At 41.4% G+C, this 18,303-nt stretch overlaps 1 protein-coding gene across 4 annotated transcripts in view; it reads left to right on the forward strand.

The window, feature by feature from the left end:
• ANO4 (anoctamin 4) overlaps nucleotides 1-18,303 on the forward strand; it is a 96,485-nt gene that overhangs the window by 17,255 nt on the left and 60,927 nt on the right. For all 4 annotated transcript variants that reach the window (XM_056845828.1, XM_056845826.1, XM_056845827.1 and 1 more), the window contains one exon: nucleotides 121-279. In XM_056845828.1, the coding sequence (XP_056701806.1) occupies nucleotides 121-279 (159 nt within the window). The remainder of the gene's footprint in view (nucleotides 1-120; nucleotides 280-18,303) is intronic.

An 18,303-nucleotide genomic window follows, 5' to 3' on the forward strand; every position in this document is an offset into this window, starting at 1 on the left:
ACATGTCTATAATAGCTTTAACTATATGAACTTTTGTACTGAAATTGCTTGGTTTTGAACTGTGTTAAAATATATATCTGGGTATATAATATAAGAAACCTTTGGGCTATTTTTCCACAGGGAATACAGGAAAAAAATAAATCCAGTGGGCTATATTTTAGAGATGGAAAATGTCGGATTGACTATATTTTGGTATACAGAAAATCCAACCCACAAACTGAGAAAAGAGAAGTGTTTGAAAGAAATATCAGAGCAGAAGGTTTGCAAATGGAAAAAGAGGTAAGAGTTAATCCCCCCCCAAAAAAAATTATAAATCTTTTTACATACTCTGTACAATAGAGAAATTTTCCTGGCAGTTAATGACAGCATTTAATTACTTTCAAGATTTACCTAAAGGAAAACTTGGGGAAATTTTACTCTAGAGCACCTGTTCATTGCTTTGTAATAATAGTAACTGGTTGGCATGTTAGCTCTAAATATTTCATCTATCTGTAATGCCACCAGAATTCTCGCTGTCCTACTGACATAGTTTGTGTATTTACACTGTCTGTGCTGTTTGAAAACTTTTCTTAGCTCCTACATTATTTATTAGGAATGAAATACATGTGTTGCTATCCCCATGGAAACCAGTTTCCACTTGGTGACCCCCTCAGCCAAAGATAACCTCTAGAGTGGCTCATCAAATGGAGCCCCCAAACCACATGGAGAATTTCTGTGCCAGCATTAGATGATTCCAGGAATATCCATCACTGACAAAGAAACTCTCCCTGTGATTGGGAGGGTCCATGTGGCAAGGAGAAGCAGCAAGCAGAAGCCGCTTGTCATGGAAGAAAGTTAAATCCATTGGCCAACCTTTTGCATGATTATAAATAAATGGTATTGCCTCTGAAGCTCCTTTTTGTTTTTACTTTTCCATTGCTATATTTAAATACATTAGGTAGAAGCTCATTCATCCAGAGCATCCCTGTTGTTGTTACCAGATGTTGTTACCAGATTTTGTATGGGAACAAATTTAAAGGTAGTTAACAGGAATTCTAAACATCAATCAAATGATGTAATCCGTGAAGAGAACCTGAATTTGATCATCCCTTTTTGGTAAATAGTAGAGTACATGGAAGATTATGGAGCTTGGGTAAGGGAATATCATTTTCTCCACCAGTACTTGGATTAAGAGATAAAAGAGTCATGTTAAATGTCTCATTTAATGTGATAGGAAACGAGTTTGAAATCTCTTCCATGGACTTTTCAACACAATCTCATTTGTGTCTCTATTTACACCTTCAAATAGACACTCAAATGTAATCTGAAGCATGTTGTTACCAGTATCACTTGCATTGTATCTGCCTGGAACATTATTGGATAGAATACAATTTTCTTATGAGCCAACTGAGTCCTATAAAGCAATTAACAAAGATCAGCTATCATAAACTTTCTACAACATGTCTCTCAATTGGCCTAGCAATATGCTTCTCCCCTCCCCAGATGCTGAACCAGGCATGCAAAGTTTATTCCATTACTTTAAGAATACTCATGCATTTTGTATATACTCATGTATTTTTGGCACATATCATCGAGACTTCATTGGAGGGAGGGGCCAACCTCTCCTAATTTTGTCCCCTACAAAATGCTATTTGGAATAAGACTGATTTATATGTAGGATTGCCAGCTCTGGGTTGGGAAATACCTAGAGATTTTGGGGGTGGAGCTTGAGTAGGGCGGGCTTTGGGGAGATGAGGGACTTCTAAAGTGGCCATTTTCTCCAGGTGAACTGATCTCTGTCTCCTGGAGTTCAGTTGTAATCGCAGGAGATCTGCGGCCACCAGCTGGAAGTTAGTAATCAAATAGGGCTACAAGTACAAAATGGGAATATTGGCAATCAAAAAGCTGTACTTGTCTCAGGCTCAAATAAAGCACATATACAGCAATGCAAACAAATGTATTCTGCGAAAAATCTCACGTAAAATATATATCCCAAGGATATAAGTCCAGAGCAAGGACTGAAGATGTTATGTTGAATACAAACAACTAAGTGTATATATACAAGGCTGATTAGGTGCAAGGTGCAAAAAGATTAACAGTCCAATGGAAGTAACAATTATCAATCACAGTCCAATGAAGGTAATGTACATTGAAGCACGGAACAATTTCAATCGCAATGGGCTTCCGGTATAATCCCCATTTCAAAGTTTTCATCAAGTTTCAGGGAGTACCTCGTGCTTGTATCACCAAAATTGGAGAGAGACGTCTACTCTGCCGTTCTGTCTGAGAGGCTTAATTAATTGATACAAGCACGAGGTACTCCCTGAAGCTTGATGAAAACTTTGAAATGGGGATTATACCGGAAGCCCATTGCGATTGAAATTGTTCCGTGCTTCAGTGTACATTACCTTCATTGGACTGTGATTGATAATTGTTACTTCCATTGGACTGTTAATCTTTTTGCACCTTGCACCTAATCAGCCTTGTATATATACACTTACTTGTTTGTATTCAACATAACATCTTCAGTCCTTGCTCTAGACTTATATCTTTGGGATATATATTTTACGTGAGATTTTTCGCAGAATACATTTGTTTGCATTGCTGTATATGTGCTTTATTTGAGCCTGAGACAAGTACAGCTTTTTGATTACCAGCTGGAAGTTGGCAACCAATTTACATGCCTTTCTAAACATAGCAAGTGAAGGTGCCAGGGGTGGACTGGGAGGCAAAAATGGCCCCACCCCTGTCCCTCCCCTCAGAGGAGGAGGAAAAGGAGAAAGACCAGGCTTCAGCACTTCTCAGGCAGCTGGGGACTGCTTGTACCTTCCACTTGTGGTGGCAGCTGCTGGCACCTGCCTTGCATAGGAAAAGGGCTGTCCCTTGCTTGGGGCAGCCCCAGAGGGGTGGGTGACACCCCAGGCCATTGGCCCACCAGGACTTTCCCCAGTAGCCTTAATGGCCATTCCATCCCTGGAAGGTGCCTTCCTCACTCACTCTGGTAGGCTGATCCAAAGGACTGGACCCCCCACAGAAAAAGCCTGTGATGTCACTGTAGCTGTACGAAGCATCCTAAGGGAGGGTACCTTAAACAGAAGGCTCTCTAAAGAGCATAACAGGTGCATGTTATATCTCCCCACCCCTAAGAGTTTAGATTCTGATTCTAGAATGTAGAACATTGTGTGACACTCCAAAAAGTATCAGTGTTTTCCATTGGAGAACCTATAACAGATGGTCAGATGAATTAAGAGAAATTCCACATTGCTTGAAGAAATTATCAGATTCACCAGCATGGTGTAGTGGTTAAGAGCAGTGGTTTGGAGTGGTGGACTCTAATCTGGAGTACTGAGTTTGATTCCCCACTCCTCCACATGAGTGGCAGACTCTAATCTGGTGAACGGGGTTGGTTTCCCCACTCCTACACATTAAGCCAGCTGACTGACCTTGGGCTAGTCACAGCTCTCTTAGATCTCTCTCAGGCCCAATTATTTCACAGGGTGTCTGTTTTGGGGAGGGGAAGGGAAGGTGATTGTAAACTGGTTTGACTCTTCCTTAAGTGGTAGAGAAAATCAGCATATAAAAACCAACTCTTCTTCTTTTTCGTGTGGAACTAAATGCCAGAAACACATAAGAGAAATGTTCTTATTGAATGTTTTTCAATTGAAAAATAAATAATTAATTCTAGCTGGAAAAAGTTTAAACTGTGTGCATATTTTTCAAGAGAACATTGTAAAATGTAGAAAACATTGATACATAAATATTTAGCATCTTCTGTGGTAAACTATGTGTGAGTTGTTATTTCTAAGTGTTTTTAAAATTCCTTCTTACTTGTTACCCGAATGGCTTATACATGTATATACCTTGCCTATAGGAGCATCTCCCTTACCATGTCCAGCACTTATACATGTGTGTATCCAAGAGCAATTTTTATTAGGACCTTCTGCCAGATATATACCAGGGTCCTGGATTCAGGCAATGCTTCATATAAAGTGTGCAGATTCTTAGAAATGAACAGACATAAGTTTAAAGTTGAACATTTATTAAGAAAACTAATAGCATAGGAAATTAGCGAACATATTACAAGGTGAAAAGATCATTCGTGCAAACATACACACACTCTAAAAACAGTCTAATAAATCTTAACTTGAATAAATTCTAATCTAAGCATTTTTGCTAGCCTAAAGAGAAATATGGGGGAGGGAGTAAACATACTATTGGGGAATCGGGGCCCCAGTTCCTGTAAAGGGAACCCCGATATTTAATTTTCTGCTACCAAATCAGAGGGATTGGATCGTTCCTCTTGAACTATGAGAATTGAGATCACACACACGCACAAAAGAGGCAAGACGCATTTGTCTTGAAGTAAAACAATCTTTACTCTAACTCAGGGTAGGGAAAAAGTCACTGGGATACAAAACAAATAATATCTGTCTACATTCTATGTTTCCTATACTTGCCAAAACCTTTGGCAAGGCACTAAGCTTACTTACGAGTAGGCACCCTTAGCAAAAGGAGAGCCTCTCTCCATCCTGCCTGTTCAGCAGTCAAGCAAAAGAAAAAGAATGGTGGTCAACTGCTTTCAGTTCTAACAAAGAAATCGAAAGCAGTTGAACATGCAAAATAGTTGTATACGTGACCCTCAAGCACGATTGCAATGGTCACTACAAACTGGCCATTTGGTCAGTTACAATATTAACCCCTTAACTGTCTGGCATGTAACAAAGCTCGCTCTCTAATACCCAACAATCCCCTTTTCGAGGTTTAGTTACATTCAGACATATAAGCACAATGCATCACGCAAGTATTCAAACTGTTGTCTGGGCAGTGGCTTCGTCAGGATATCGGCCACCATCTCTTTACTTTCACAGTACTTCACTACTACGAGACCTCTTTCTTGTTTGTCCTTTACTGAGTCCATTTTGAGTCGAAGAAGTTTCTTCCCTTTCTTAGAGTTCTCGCCATTCAGTAGTGCTATACACGATTGATTGTCCTCAAACATTGTAGCAGGTGTCAGTTCATCTAATCCAAAGTCGCGTAGCAGTTCAATTATCTCTTCCAGCTCTGTACATGCGCACTTGGCTGCTATGCATTCTGCTTCAGTTGAAGATGTTGACACAACTTGCTGTTTCTGGCTGGTCCAGGAGATTAGGTTTTCTCCAAAGTAGAACAGATATCCACTTGTAGATTTGCTGTCTGTTCTAGTACCACCTAGACTAGCATCCATGTATCCTATCAGTTTCAGCTCAGTATTTGGAGTTATCTTCAACTTCAAATCAATAGTTTTCTTTAAGTATTGTGTGAGGTGTTTGATTGCATTCCAATCATGTTCTGCAGGTGTGCTGGTCCTTCTACTTAGGATTCCAACTGCTGCACTTATATCCGGTCTACTAACGTTGCTCAAGTATAGAAGTTTTCCAATAGCTTCTCTGTATTTGTGATAGGCAATAGTTCACCTTCGTCTAGATCCATATATGAAGGGTCAAGTGGAGTGTCCTTGGTCTTGCACTCCTTCATATTCATGAATTGCAGAAATTCCAGTATCTTGTTCCTTTGATTGATTGAAAATCCATTGTCTTGGTTTCTTTCAATCTCCATTCCAAGATAGTTCTTTACTTCTCCAAGTAGTTTCACTTCTACTGATTCATTCAGTTTGTTTGCAATTTCTTTTGCAGCTTCTTCAGTGTCAGAACAAATCAGAAGATCGTCTACAAAGGCCAAAACAAAGTCCCATCCATCATCCTTCTTCCTTCTGAATAAGCATTTCTCTATATTTCCTTGTTCAAAACCTTGAGCTTTCAATAATGAGGTTAGTTTGTGGTTCCATGCTCTTGCTGACTGTTTGAGCCCATATAAAGTCTTTTCAAGTTTACAAACTTGATTTTTAGTATCACAGTCCTTTAATCCTGGTGGAAGTTCCATGTATATTTCTTCTGATAATTCGCCATTCAGGAAAACTGTTTTGACGTCGAGTTGCAGTACCACTTTATTCCTGGAGGCGGCTATACTCAGCAAAGTCCTTATAGCCGTGTGACTAATCACAGGTGCGTAGGTTTCTGTGTAGTCAGTTCCATACTTCTGGGTAAATCCTTTTGCAACTAGTCTTGCTTTGTATTTGTCAACAGTTCCATCCGAATTTTTCTTGACCTTGAACACCCATCTACATCCCACAGTCTTCTTGTTTGGTGGGAGTTTGGTTAGTTTCCAGGTATTATTCTTCTGCAGTGAGTCTAATTCTTCTTGAATTGCCTTCAGCCATCTTGACCGCTCCCCATCGGGCAACTTTTGCAGTTCGTCCCAACTTGAGGGTTCCACGTGGCTGTCAATTCTAGTGAAAAGACTCAGTTTCTCTGCTGGTATTCCTTTTGTAGTCCTTGTAGATCTCCTTAAGGTCTGAGAGGGTTCCGCTGTTCCATCAGCACCGGGATCAACCCCTTTTGAATCTGCAGTCTCTTGCTGTTCCGCAGGAGCAGGTGGATTGCAATCCCATGCTGTAAATGGAATCTCTATGGTTTCCTCTTCACAAACCTCTGGATCATCAAAGTTATTAATTTGTTGATTATTAATAACATTTCTTTCATCTATATATACTGCATTCAATATTTGTAAATTGTAAGTCTTAATGTCCATTATCCTGTACCCTTTTGAGAAAGGATGGTATCCCACAAGAATTCCAAGTTCTGTAGTAGGATCCATTTTTCCCCTTTTCTCCTTTGGGATGTATGCAAACACACGAGATCCAAATGCTTTCAAGTGTTTCAGACTAGGCTTCCTGCCATTCCATCTTTCATATGGAGTCATGTTGATAGCACTTGAAATTGTCCTGTTGTAAAGGTAAGCTGCTGTATTTACACATTCTCCCCAGCAGGGGTAAGGCAAGCCTGCCTGTAGCATTAAGCATCTTGCACTTTCCATCAGAGTTCTGTTAAACCTTTCTGACAACCCATTGTTCCTAGGGGTATATGCAACTGAGGTTGCATGCTCTATTCCTTCAGATTCAAGAATTTCTTTCATTTCTTTATTAAGGTACTCAGTCCCTCTGTCAGTGTACAATAACTTTATTCCTCTGTCATGTTTATTCTTCATCAGGGCAACATAAGCTTTAAATTTTTCAGCTACTTCAGTCTTTGATTTCAACAAATACACATATGCAAATCTTGAAGCGCTGTCTATGAAATGCAGAACATATTTTGCCCCTCCTGCTGAAGCCTTGAGTGGGCCAATCAAGTCTGAGTGCACTTCTTCCAAAATTTCTGCCTTAACACTGCTTGGCCTCTGCACGTGCTTAGGCGCTGTTCCCTTTCCTCTGAGACACACTTCACAACGTTCTTTGTCCTTAAAGCATTCCTTAACGGGCATTCCACAATCAATCAGCAATTGCTTCACTGACTTAAAGTTTTTATGAGCTAGTTTCACGTGCCATTGGTACAAACAGTCCTTGTGGTTACAATCTGCAGCCTTCTGCTCTGTCAATCCTTTATTAAAAGCAACTAGGCACTTTGATTCTTCCTCAACATTATCCTCATTTCCATCAAAATCACTTTCATCAGAATCAACATTGCTCTCAAAATCACTACAAGCATATTCCTCCAATTGACTTGCAACATTCTCCAGGCAATAGTGTGAGCCTACTGATAGCACTGGGTATTCTCTCCCTTCAGAATCAAATAAGCGACATTTGTCCTTTTTTATAGACACTTCAAAGTCTGCATCCACTAGTTTATTCACGGACAATAAATTTTCATCTGAATTAGGCATTAGGAATACGTCTTGTAAGGTTAAATGCATTACATTTCCACAATAGCTTTGAATTGCAATAGAAACTTCTCCTTTCTGAGTGCATAGAAATCTTTCTCCACAAGCCATAACTAATGTTTCATCACAAGGCTCTAGAAAGTCAAAAGCTGATCTCAAGCCAGACACATGTACATCTGCACCGCTGTCCAGAACAAATGTATTTACACGCTTTAAATAATCTTTGGTTGAGGCTTTATTCGAGACTAGATAAGCCTTTGGCTGGTGATTGTGCCATCTGGGCTTCCCTTGGCTTGGACTCCCTCTTGTGGATGATTGGGGCTGTTGCCTCCCATTTCCATCCCTCTCCCTTTGTGAGGATTTGGCGGGCTTTTCTTCCCGGCGAGAGGGGGGGGGGATTTCTCCCTTTGTTTCACGTTTCTCACATTGAAACGACCGGTGACCATGCTTTCCACATGAGAAGCATCTGATTGTGGATTTGTCATTTACACGCAGTACAGACACTCCACGAGATAATTCCCTCTCTTGGCTCCTGTCTGCTTCAAACTGTTTAAGTGCAGTCACCAGCTTAGTAAGGGTTAAGTCCTCTCTACCCAAAAGATTCCTTTTTTCAGCGTTATATTTAAAATGCAAACTTCCCAGAAATAGTACGAGAAACTCCTCTTCACCGATTTCCCCTCCTACAGCCTTCAATTCTGATTCCATATCTTGCATTTTCTTAAGGTGTTGCAAGAGGGTCATATCTCCAGACATTCTATTTGCATACAGTCTAGTTTTTAAAATCATTTTCTGGGTTTTGGACACAGTTCCAAATTTCTCATTGAGTGCATTTAGCATTTTCCTGGCGGTATCATTATTCAAAATTATCGCTGTCTCTTCCGGATTAATTGCGTTGGCAATCAAATTCATTGCCTGGGCATCTGCAATTTTAAATTTCTTAAGGGCTTCTCTATCTGTGTCAGCTGGCGGGTCTTCATTCAAAACGTGATTCACCCCAATTGCTGTTAAAGCATTTTCCACCATTCTCTTCCATACTGGAAAGGAGGCTTGGGTGATATGGGGGACAGAAACGGATTGGGGCCCTTTTGAATTCATACTTTCCTTATCGTTGCTCATTCCAGCGGCTCAGGGCTGCTTTCTTCCTCACACGATCCAAGCGCGGGGTTGTGTTTCCTGCCGTCCTTTGCAGACCAGGCTGCTGGCTCCGTCACAGGAAAATTCCCTCTGGGCGTTTGTAAATCCTTTCGTCTCCAGTGAAGATCCCAAAAGCAAAAAAGGAGTGCGGTGTGATCCTATCTCAATAGCCAAAATAAAAACCAAGCGTACTCAGCTACCACTTATTGGGGAATCGGGGCCCCAGTTCCTGTAAAGGGAACCCCGATATTTAATTTTCTGCTACCAAATCAGAGGGATTGGATCGTTCCTCTTGAACTATGAGAATTGAGATCACACACACGCACAAAAGAGGCAAGACGCATTTGTCTTGAAGTAAAACAATCTTTACTCTAACTCAGGGTAGGGAAAAAGTCACTGGGATACAAAACAAATAATATCTGTCTACATTCTATGTTTCCTATACTTGCCAAAACCTTTGGCAAGGCACTAAGCTTACTTACGAGTAGGCACCCTTAGCAAAAGGAGAGCCTCTCTCCATCCTGCCTGTTCAGCAGTCAAGCAAAAGAAAAAGAATGGTGGTCAACTGCTTTCAGTTCTAACAAAGAAATCGAAAGCAGTTGAACATGCAAAATAGTTGTATACGTGACCCTCAAGCACGATTGCAATGGTCACTACAAACTGGCCATTTGGTCAGTTACAATATTAACCCCTTAACTGTCTGGCATGTAACAAAGCTCGCTCTCTAATACCCAACACATACAAGCCTGTCTGGTGAGTAGAGTCCAGGAAGATTTGTCAGAGTAAAGGAAAAAATAGTGGTGGAGGGACTGAAATGGTAACTAGATCAGTCTTTAGGGCGCCTGCATTTGGTTGCAGAGAAAATGCAGCTTCACACACACATTTCCACTCCCACACAGTACTGGGGTGCCTGGGGGCTGACTTTATACCCCAAAAATGTTAAGACAGAGGGGGGAATAAGATGCTCCTCAAAACAGATTGGATTGGAGCCAAAAGTTTCAAACCTTATTGGTAGATGAGGGCAATGATAGTTAGGCAGAAAGGTATCTCCCAAGGAAGGGGTTATTGGGGATGCCGATGTCTTTTTTAACAGGGTTTATAGCCCAAATAGTATAACACACTGAGTTATATGGTCTCTATTTGTTGAGACTGGATTCTGGAGAAAAACAAGCCAAAAGGAATAAAAATATCAGCCTGTAGATCCTGTTGTGTATTTATGCAATGCAAGAATCAATTGACTGAGACACTGCTATTACTTTAGAAGGATAGGGTGTGGTTTGGTGCATCCATTATCAATTGTCAATTACTTTTCTTCCTCCTTTTGAAGTACAGGAAACTCTTCAGCGTCCTGAGATTTCCCCTTTTGCCTCCATATTAGCTACAGAATTTTCTAATATTCCAAAACTTGGGTGAGGCTGAATTGAGAAATAAAAAGAATGCATTGCCCTCCTGGGGGGATGTACAGAGGAGTCACAGCTACATTCAGGGTTACTAATCCGAGGTCTTACTCATTACACATTGAAGTTCCAGGGTATTACCCTAGTTCAGAGTCGCAATCCATACACTGGACATTTATTTTAGTCTGCTTAGTTTTCCTCTCTATAATACTTGCTGGGTAATAAGTAAAAGTATGAAGTGAAAATATTTGGAGTTAGGGCAGATAGTGGGGTCAACATTTTCCAGAGATTTCCCATAAGATTACATCAGCCTGTGTTCACTTCAAATGGTCAAGAGGACAGTGAGCCGATTAGGTTTGTGCAACCAGTTGCCCGTGCACAGTAATTAACTGCACATCCCAGAAACACCGGAATGTTGATACTGCTGTAAGTTAATAATGTGCCAGCAACCTTGTGCACAGGTTGTGCACAGTAAAGCCAGGAGAATGGCTGTCTTTGAGCTAATGTGTTGGCATTCTGTTATGATATCTGTTTGTTTTTTATAGCAGGTTGTGGCACTTCATATTACTTTCCCTAGAACATCAGGATTAAAGAGATAAGCATTACAAAATAAGAAATCAAAATCATAGCTCTGGGTTTTTTAATTAAGGAAAAAGAGCTAGAAGAATGTGTTTCCAGAAAATAAGAATCTATGGCTGTGCTTTGCACACACACGTACCTACTTGATGCATGTCTCTGTGTTAAGTCCTGTCAAGTTGCTTCCGACTTATGGGGACCCTATGAAAATCCATATATTTGCACTCTCACATGCAATTGTTACCATGCATAATAGGACCATTACTGGTAGTGTGCATTCCCATTAGTGGGCGCCTGGTATGTATGGTTGTAACTTCTGAAAAGGGCTTTAATCTTATACAAATACCTAAAAATGGAAGCCATGTTGCTGATTCACTGCCATTTTTCTCATTATCCTTTTAGAAAACCCTACTCACTGCTGTAAAAACTCCTGTATTGGAAGGTACATGAAACAGTAGGATGATATTGGCTGTTACAACCACATTTGTCTTTGAAAATGAGCTCATATGTCTTTCCTATTCATGTATAAAACATTGTGTTTGTGGGTCTATTTTTAAAAGAAGCATGCTGGTAAGAAGAAATAAAGCATGCCTCCACCCTTATTCTTCTTTCCTTGCTGTGTGCCACTGGATCAAGTCCTTTTCTCCCTAGTCAGCATGAGATAAAAGTACATAAGGGTACAATCCTAAACAGAATCCCACTTTTCTAAGCCCATTTACTTCAATGGATTTAGAAGGGTGTAACTTTGTTTAAGATTGTACTGTAAAGTAGTAGAGCACAGAAAACTGAACAGACAGAAGGGGAAAATTAGCTCCCCTCAGCAGTCATACGCTTCTTTGCCTATAAAAATAGAGCTCTTCATGCCTCCCTTCTACAAGAAGAGGGAGGCCACATGGTAAGTACTGGTGGCTGGCCCCCAAACCCTTTAAGAGTCAGAAAGTTCCATGCTGGAATGTTTGTGAGATTAATAGGCAGGGGCTGAGTCAACCTCTTTGTAACCAGAATGGATGAAATGCATGAGTTTGAAAGAGATTTGCCATTTGTTCTGCATAGCAAGCAGTTATATATATCCTCAGCAATGGCTTATCCGTAACATCAAGTTAATGTGATGAGCAGCATAGAAAGAAGTAACAAATGCAAGAAGTGCACGTTCTGATATCTCAGTCGCTACTGAATTTGGCTGATTCTCAAGAAAAGTCACAAATATTCCAAAACGAGGGAAAGGACTATAAATAACAGCTTAGCTGAGGACAAATACCATTTTAAATGCTGGATATGAATAGGATTCAGATCAGAAAAGTATCTTAGTGGAATTATTTATTTATTTAAAACATTTCTGTGCCACTTTCCCCTCCCCCAATTCAGGGTCCCTATGGCAGCAGATGTTAAAGCATTTAAAAGACCAATGTATAGAAAAGACAAGACAAAAAAAGTCTTCACCCTCTGGTGGAAGACAGCAATAGAAACAGATGGACAAAATATGCCACTCCTATGAGTCAATACCTGTTAACCTCACTATCATTTGGGATAAAACCTACACCTTTGGTTTTCTTACAATAATAACATTTGCTACTTGATGCTTCTGTTACTCCTGTAGGAGCTGAGGCATTTATGACGAGCAAATGGGCTCCATTTCGTAGTTGCGCATGCATCCATGACAGAATTACTGGTAGTATTCTAAGCCATAAAGAGCAAGTTCTGATCACACTGTTTGAACTGATGGTTTGAAAGAAGAACAGCTTGACTTTCAGCATGTAAACTGTGTTTGCCAAGCAGGCAGTTAGAAAAGCAATCTTGTAAACTCAGTAAATGTGAAATGGGTCACTGAGAAAGAATAAACACTGAGTCACCAGTGCCATCATTAGCTGCAGGTTGTGTGAGGGGTTTTTTTTGTGGGGGGAGAGAATGTTTCCTTATACAAGTCTCACGTCAGTGACTCTGGTGGTAGCTAGTCATTTCTTGCTCATGTTAAACACCATTAACAGTGACTATTTTAAAAGAATGGGACAGCCATTAAGAAACACATTAAGACAGAATATTTACATTTTACATATTTCTTTAAAATTGTTTAATAACATGTGGCTTGTTCAGTTCCTCTGTGAAATTCCTTCTCTTCAGATAATGGAGGTTTTGGCATTAACTTCAGAAGAATAGTGATTTTACCCAACATATCTAGCTATTTTTAACTAAGTAGATATAAATCAAAATTTGATAGGAACCCACAAGAGCAAAGGGTAGAGGGAATCCCACTTTCCCTACCACCACTGATCTCCTCCCCATGTTGTGTGCACGTCTTCCCTTTGCTGGCTCCTGCTTCCCCGAGCCACCACTGGTTCTGGTCTCCCACCTTGCCTTGCTGTCTGCAACTCTCCTTCCTTTCCTCCCCTCTTCATCTGGCTTCACTTCCTTTCCCCTCTCTCTTCTTTTCAACTGCTGCTCCCCCCCTCATCAGCACTGCCCTCCCCTCACAGAACCTGCAGTCTTTCCTTCCCGCTTTTCTCCTGCTTCCCCTTCCTTTCTCTTTAATGGAGGCTACACCATGCTAGATACCATTTTGGTCCGCTATGGCAACCCAAAATTCCACCTGAACAATGGATGACTGAAGTGTCTAATAAATCTAAAGACTTCCTCTCTACACCATCATGTCATCCACACATTAAGACTCCCAACTGTGTCTGTCTAGCTGGCCCTGCACGTGGAATAGGTAGCATTTCGGAGAAAGCCACCTTGGAGGTCTTTTTTGTCTCCTACCTAGCAGCCTAAATTTGGCTTCCAGGCCCAACAACTATATTTCCCCACATCATGGTGCCAATATGTACCAAGACCATTGACTGCTCCCAGCGCTATCTACCAAGCTATCTAGACAGGTGATGTCCACAACCTTCTCACCAGGCAGGCAATTCACCATGCAGTCCACACACCCATCACAAACCCATTTATATACATTTCTAATTATCGAATCTTACACTATAACAAGCCCCCTCCCCTTGGAGACATATCGTTGGTGCAGGAAGATATCTGTTCATCCACCAAGGAAGGAGTCCCTTCTAAGGGATCTTCCCCCCTTTCCTCAGAATGATGCCCTCCTTCCACAAGGCCCTCCATGGTTGGTGAGGAGCCATCGCCCTGGGATTGGGTTGCCAATATCACATCCTTGAAGGCCTTGTCAACCACTTGCGCTGCCTCTCTCAGCTTCTCCACATGAACTACCTTGGCCTCAAGGGAAAGAACTTGCAACTTGAGGGCCAGGAGCTCCTTGCACTGAGCACACACCCACAACCTGTCCAGCAGGCAGTCACACATGTGACACTCAGTGCAGTACACTGGATAGTCCCTGACCCCTGCTAGCTTTCTACCTTGGTAACTGGTATTTTAAATCTTATTTTGTGGTGTGTTTATCCAGGCACTGAAAAAGGGATGAGTGCCCCTCCCTTCATGCCCTGTACTTCTCCTGTATTGACAGAGTATGGGTCAAGTGCTCTGGCTTACTCACTCTGCTGCTAAGCTTGCAAAGATACCAGAATCAAATATAAGTAATACCTGCACCTCACACAGATGCTTAACTTGTTAGGGATCTTTTTATGGATGCTTTGTCGCTGGGGCTCTCTCGCTCGCAGTGTGATGTGGTAGCCGAGTGCTGGACAGGGATCTGGCAGACAAGTTTCAAATCTGTACTCTGCTATGGAAGCTCACGAGGAGACCTTGGGCTACTTACACACTCTCAGCCTAATCTACCACACAGGGCTCTTGTGAGGATAACATGGACAAGAGAATAATGTAAGCTATAAACACAGCTGTAAGTGGGGGCCAGATGCAAGTTATTTTGGTTGGTGAGCAGGAAGGAATGAAGGAAGCAGGGAAGTGTTGCTAGGAGAAAGGAAATAGGGAATAATGTGGTGAGGGGGATACAAGGGAAAATGAGGTGCCCCCACGAGTCCTTGTGGGTTTCCCACCATATAACTGGGCACAGCAGTCAGCACTGCCCAACTGGGCCTAGCCTGGTGGCTGGCACCATGCAACTGGGCTATAATTTTCTCAGGTAGAAGCTGTCAAGGGGAGGAAAGCTGAAAAACAGGTGGGGGAGCAGATAAAAGTAGGTTGGCTAGTCTGGTGGGAAGGAGAGAAGAAAGCAGGAAAGGGAGAGAGGCTATAGGGTTTTTCAGAGAAGGGAAAGAGGAAAATGTTGAAGGAGAGGGCAATGAACTCCTCCCCCTGCTTGTTATTTTATAATTATGTACATTCCATGTTAGCTGACAGAGGTGTAATAGTATATGCAGTTGCTCAAAATATTGCTAAAAATATTTGAAGATTTTATTGTTAGCATTATCAGTGTGACTGTATCTAAAGAAGTCTAAGGCCACATTCAAATGTTACAATAAATCAAAATTAAATACTGAGCAGGCAAATACAGCTTGCTACTATACTTAGATACATGTACATTATACCCAGTGCACATAGCATAACTGAAATTTCTCAGCTTGTTCAAGCTAAAGTTCACCAAGACATTCAAATTCAGGCATCTCATGAAACTGAATTTTGTTTATTCCAGACAAACCAGGATTCTGAGCCTGGAATTATATTGACTTGAGTTAAACCCTTCTAAGCCCATTGGCTTTAATGGACTTACAAGGGTGCAACCCTGCAGGATTGTACAGCATGTCCCACTCCCCTACAAACAAAACATTAGCAGCACTTTCAAATCCAGATCATTTTTACATTTGCATTTAAAAGTCTGTTTTTGTCTTTATGCAAACAATACTTTTTTCTTGCAAAATTTGTGGTATAAAATGGAAAAAGCTGGGAGAAAACTTGGTTTCAAGGCCTCCAAAGGCCTATCCTCACACTGCCTCCCCCATCCTCCTAATTCTCAGGAGTTTGAAGGTTGAGAGGCAAACACAGGCTTGTGGCCTCTTTCAACCCACAGAATCCTGAGAATTAGGGTCGAGGAGGCCTTAAGCCGGAGGCTTCTGTTCCTATGGGTTCCTATCACCCTGGGGGGTATGCGACTGTCAGTAAGGGTCTATCTCTTCCTACTTATAGTCGCATACCCACTGGGGTGACAGGAGCCCATCGGAACAGAGGCCTCCTGCTTGAGGGGACTGAATTAACACGTATAAGCAGTGAAATTGCTTCTGGATAGTCCATTTTACAATATGCAAGCTACATATTCAAGCTTTAAGAATTCAGAAGTAATACCCATGAGTGCTCCACCTTCAGAAGCCATCCACAATCACCTCAGGTAAAGGTTTCTTTTACTATGAAATGCAAATCAGCGAACTGAGAAACATAAAGGTCCCTTCTGGGAATTGATGAAAACCCTGTTTCAATAATTACACACAAACAAATGAATAGGTATTGAAAAGGAGAGAGTTCAGTGCTTGATGTTATTTTCATATGCTGCACTGCTCCACAATGGCTTTGTGAGTGGACTGGAGAGGTATCTTCAGTTACACTGACATTAAGAGGAACACCGATTCGGTTTCTAAGCATTGTGGAACACTATTTGTTTTTATTGTCTTGAGAAACAAAGATCTGGAATATAAGTACCAAAGGCATGTGTGTATGTGAACCAGACACTCAAATGTCACAGTGACTGCTACTAAGTGGTAGCCTTTTGACCTTATTTTCAATGATACATATTTTATCCACGTACAGTTTTGGGACTATAATCCAGCCAAATTTCTGCATTCCTAAACTCTAAGCACTTAATTTTCTTCAGATCATGCCTTTTAAAACTTACACAATGGAGGTACAAAAGTATGTTTTGAGAATGAGAATAATAGAGATCCTATTTCATTCCCTGGTGTTTATTTTCTGTTTCATGACTATAAAGGAAGCAAAATAAAACTGAAGTCCAATGGCACCTTAAAGACTAACGACATTTATTCCAGCATGAGCTTTTATGAGTCAGAGCTCACTTCTCTGGATGCTATGAAGAAGAAATCATATTCCACATTTTTACCAAGAAAGAGGAGGGAAAGGGAGGAACTGGGACAGACAGAGGCTGAAATCTCTGACCTTTCTTATCACCCATTATGTGTAACAACTAGGCTTGTCATTTGCTCATCCATGGCAGGTAAACCCTCGCCCTCTGCCCCAAACCCCTGCCATGAGAAATTGGGCAGCAAGAGAAAAAATGACCAGCAAATGGCATCCAAAGTAATACTCTAGGAATTTCCCCATGTATCTTTCCCCAGAGTGACATCAATCTTCTCTAAGAATTACTGAAAACTCTACGGTTTTATCATTGAGTTTCTGACAATCCCTACAGAGGCATGACATCACTTCTGGGTTTTCCTGAAAGTGATGTCATGCCATCATTAAGGGTAATTTTTTTCCTTTTTTTTACCGCTGTAGCTGATGGCTGTCCCCCATCTCACCACCAGTTTTCTGCTGGTTGCTAGGGCCAGGCCAGGCCTGGCAACCCGATAAGCAATAGGAAAGTTGATCCCTTGACAGCTTAAAGATGCTCACTCAGATGTTCTGATCTACTGATTTTAGAATCAGGGCCCAGCATTGGGATCCTTCCAAACACTGGTGTGTTCTTGCTCCTTTGTCAGGCTTTCACTTGGGAAATGTTGCTACTGCTGATTCAGTGTATGAGTCATTACTTGGAGTCAGAGATATGATGCATAACGTCTGTGCTGTGGATGGGCCCCTACTGGGCTGAGGTCCTTTTTAGTTCTGTGCTGCAGCTTTGTAGGCAAAACAGCAACCTTTATCTTGGCTGGCATTGAAATCCTAATGGCTTGCCCTACATCATACACAAAATTCACAGCTGTCTTCAATAAACCAGTGTTTTAAAATGCAATAGAATAATAAAATGAAAGCAATTAAATGTAGTATCTAACAAGCTGTGTGTTTAAAGTGCCATCAAGTCACAGCTGATTTATAGCGACCCCGTAGGGTTTTCAAGGCGTTCGGAGGTGGTTTGCCATTGCCTGCCTCTACACGGGCTGAGAGAGTGCTGAGAGAACTGTGACTGGTGCAAAGTCACCCAGCAAGCTTCATGTGCAGGAGTGGGGAATTGAACCCGGTTCTCGAGATTAGAGTCCACCGCTCTTAACCATTACATCACACTGGCTCTCCTGTCTAACAAGCTAAGCACCTTTAAAAGGGCCTACCACTCAACAGACTTGCTGTGGGTGACACTACCAGGCCCCCCAAAAAAATTAGTACTGAAGAAGTGTTGTTGGTTTCCTGACAAAAATGCTCAGGGTGATCTTGAGATGAAGAATGAAATCAGGGACGCATCCAAAGTGAGGAAGTTGTGATAATGGGGCTGGACAATTTTAACTACCCTCATATTGACTGGACAAATGTGTGTTCCAGTCATGCCAAAGAGGTAAAATTTCTAGATTCCCTAAATCAGGGCTTCTTAAACTTTTCCTACTCGCGACCCCTTTTTGCCCGAGAAATTTTTACACTACCCCAGGTATATAGGTATATAAAATAGGTATACAAA

The sequence above is a fragment of the Euleptes europaea genome, chromosome 3 (assembly GCF_029931775.1).
Source record: "Euleptes europaea isolate rEulEur1 chromosome 3, rEulEur1.hap1, whole genome shotgun sequence".
Classification (NCBI taxonomy): domain Eukaryota; kingdom Metazoa; phylum Chordata; class Lepidosauria; order Squamata; family Sphaerodactylidae; genus Euleptes; species Euleptes europaea.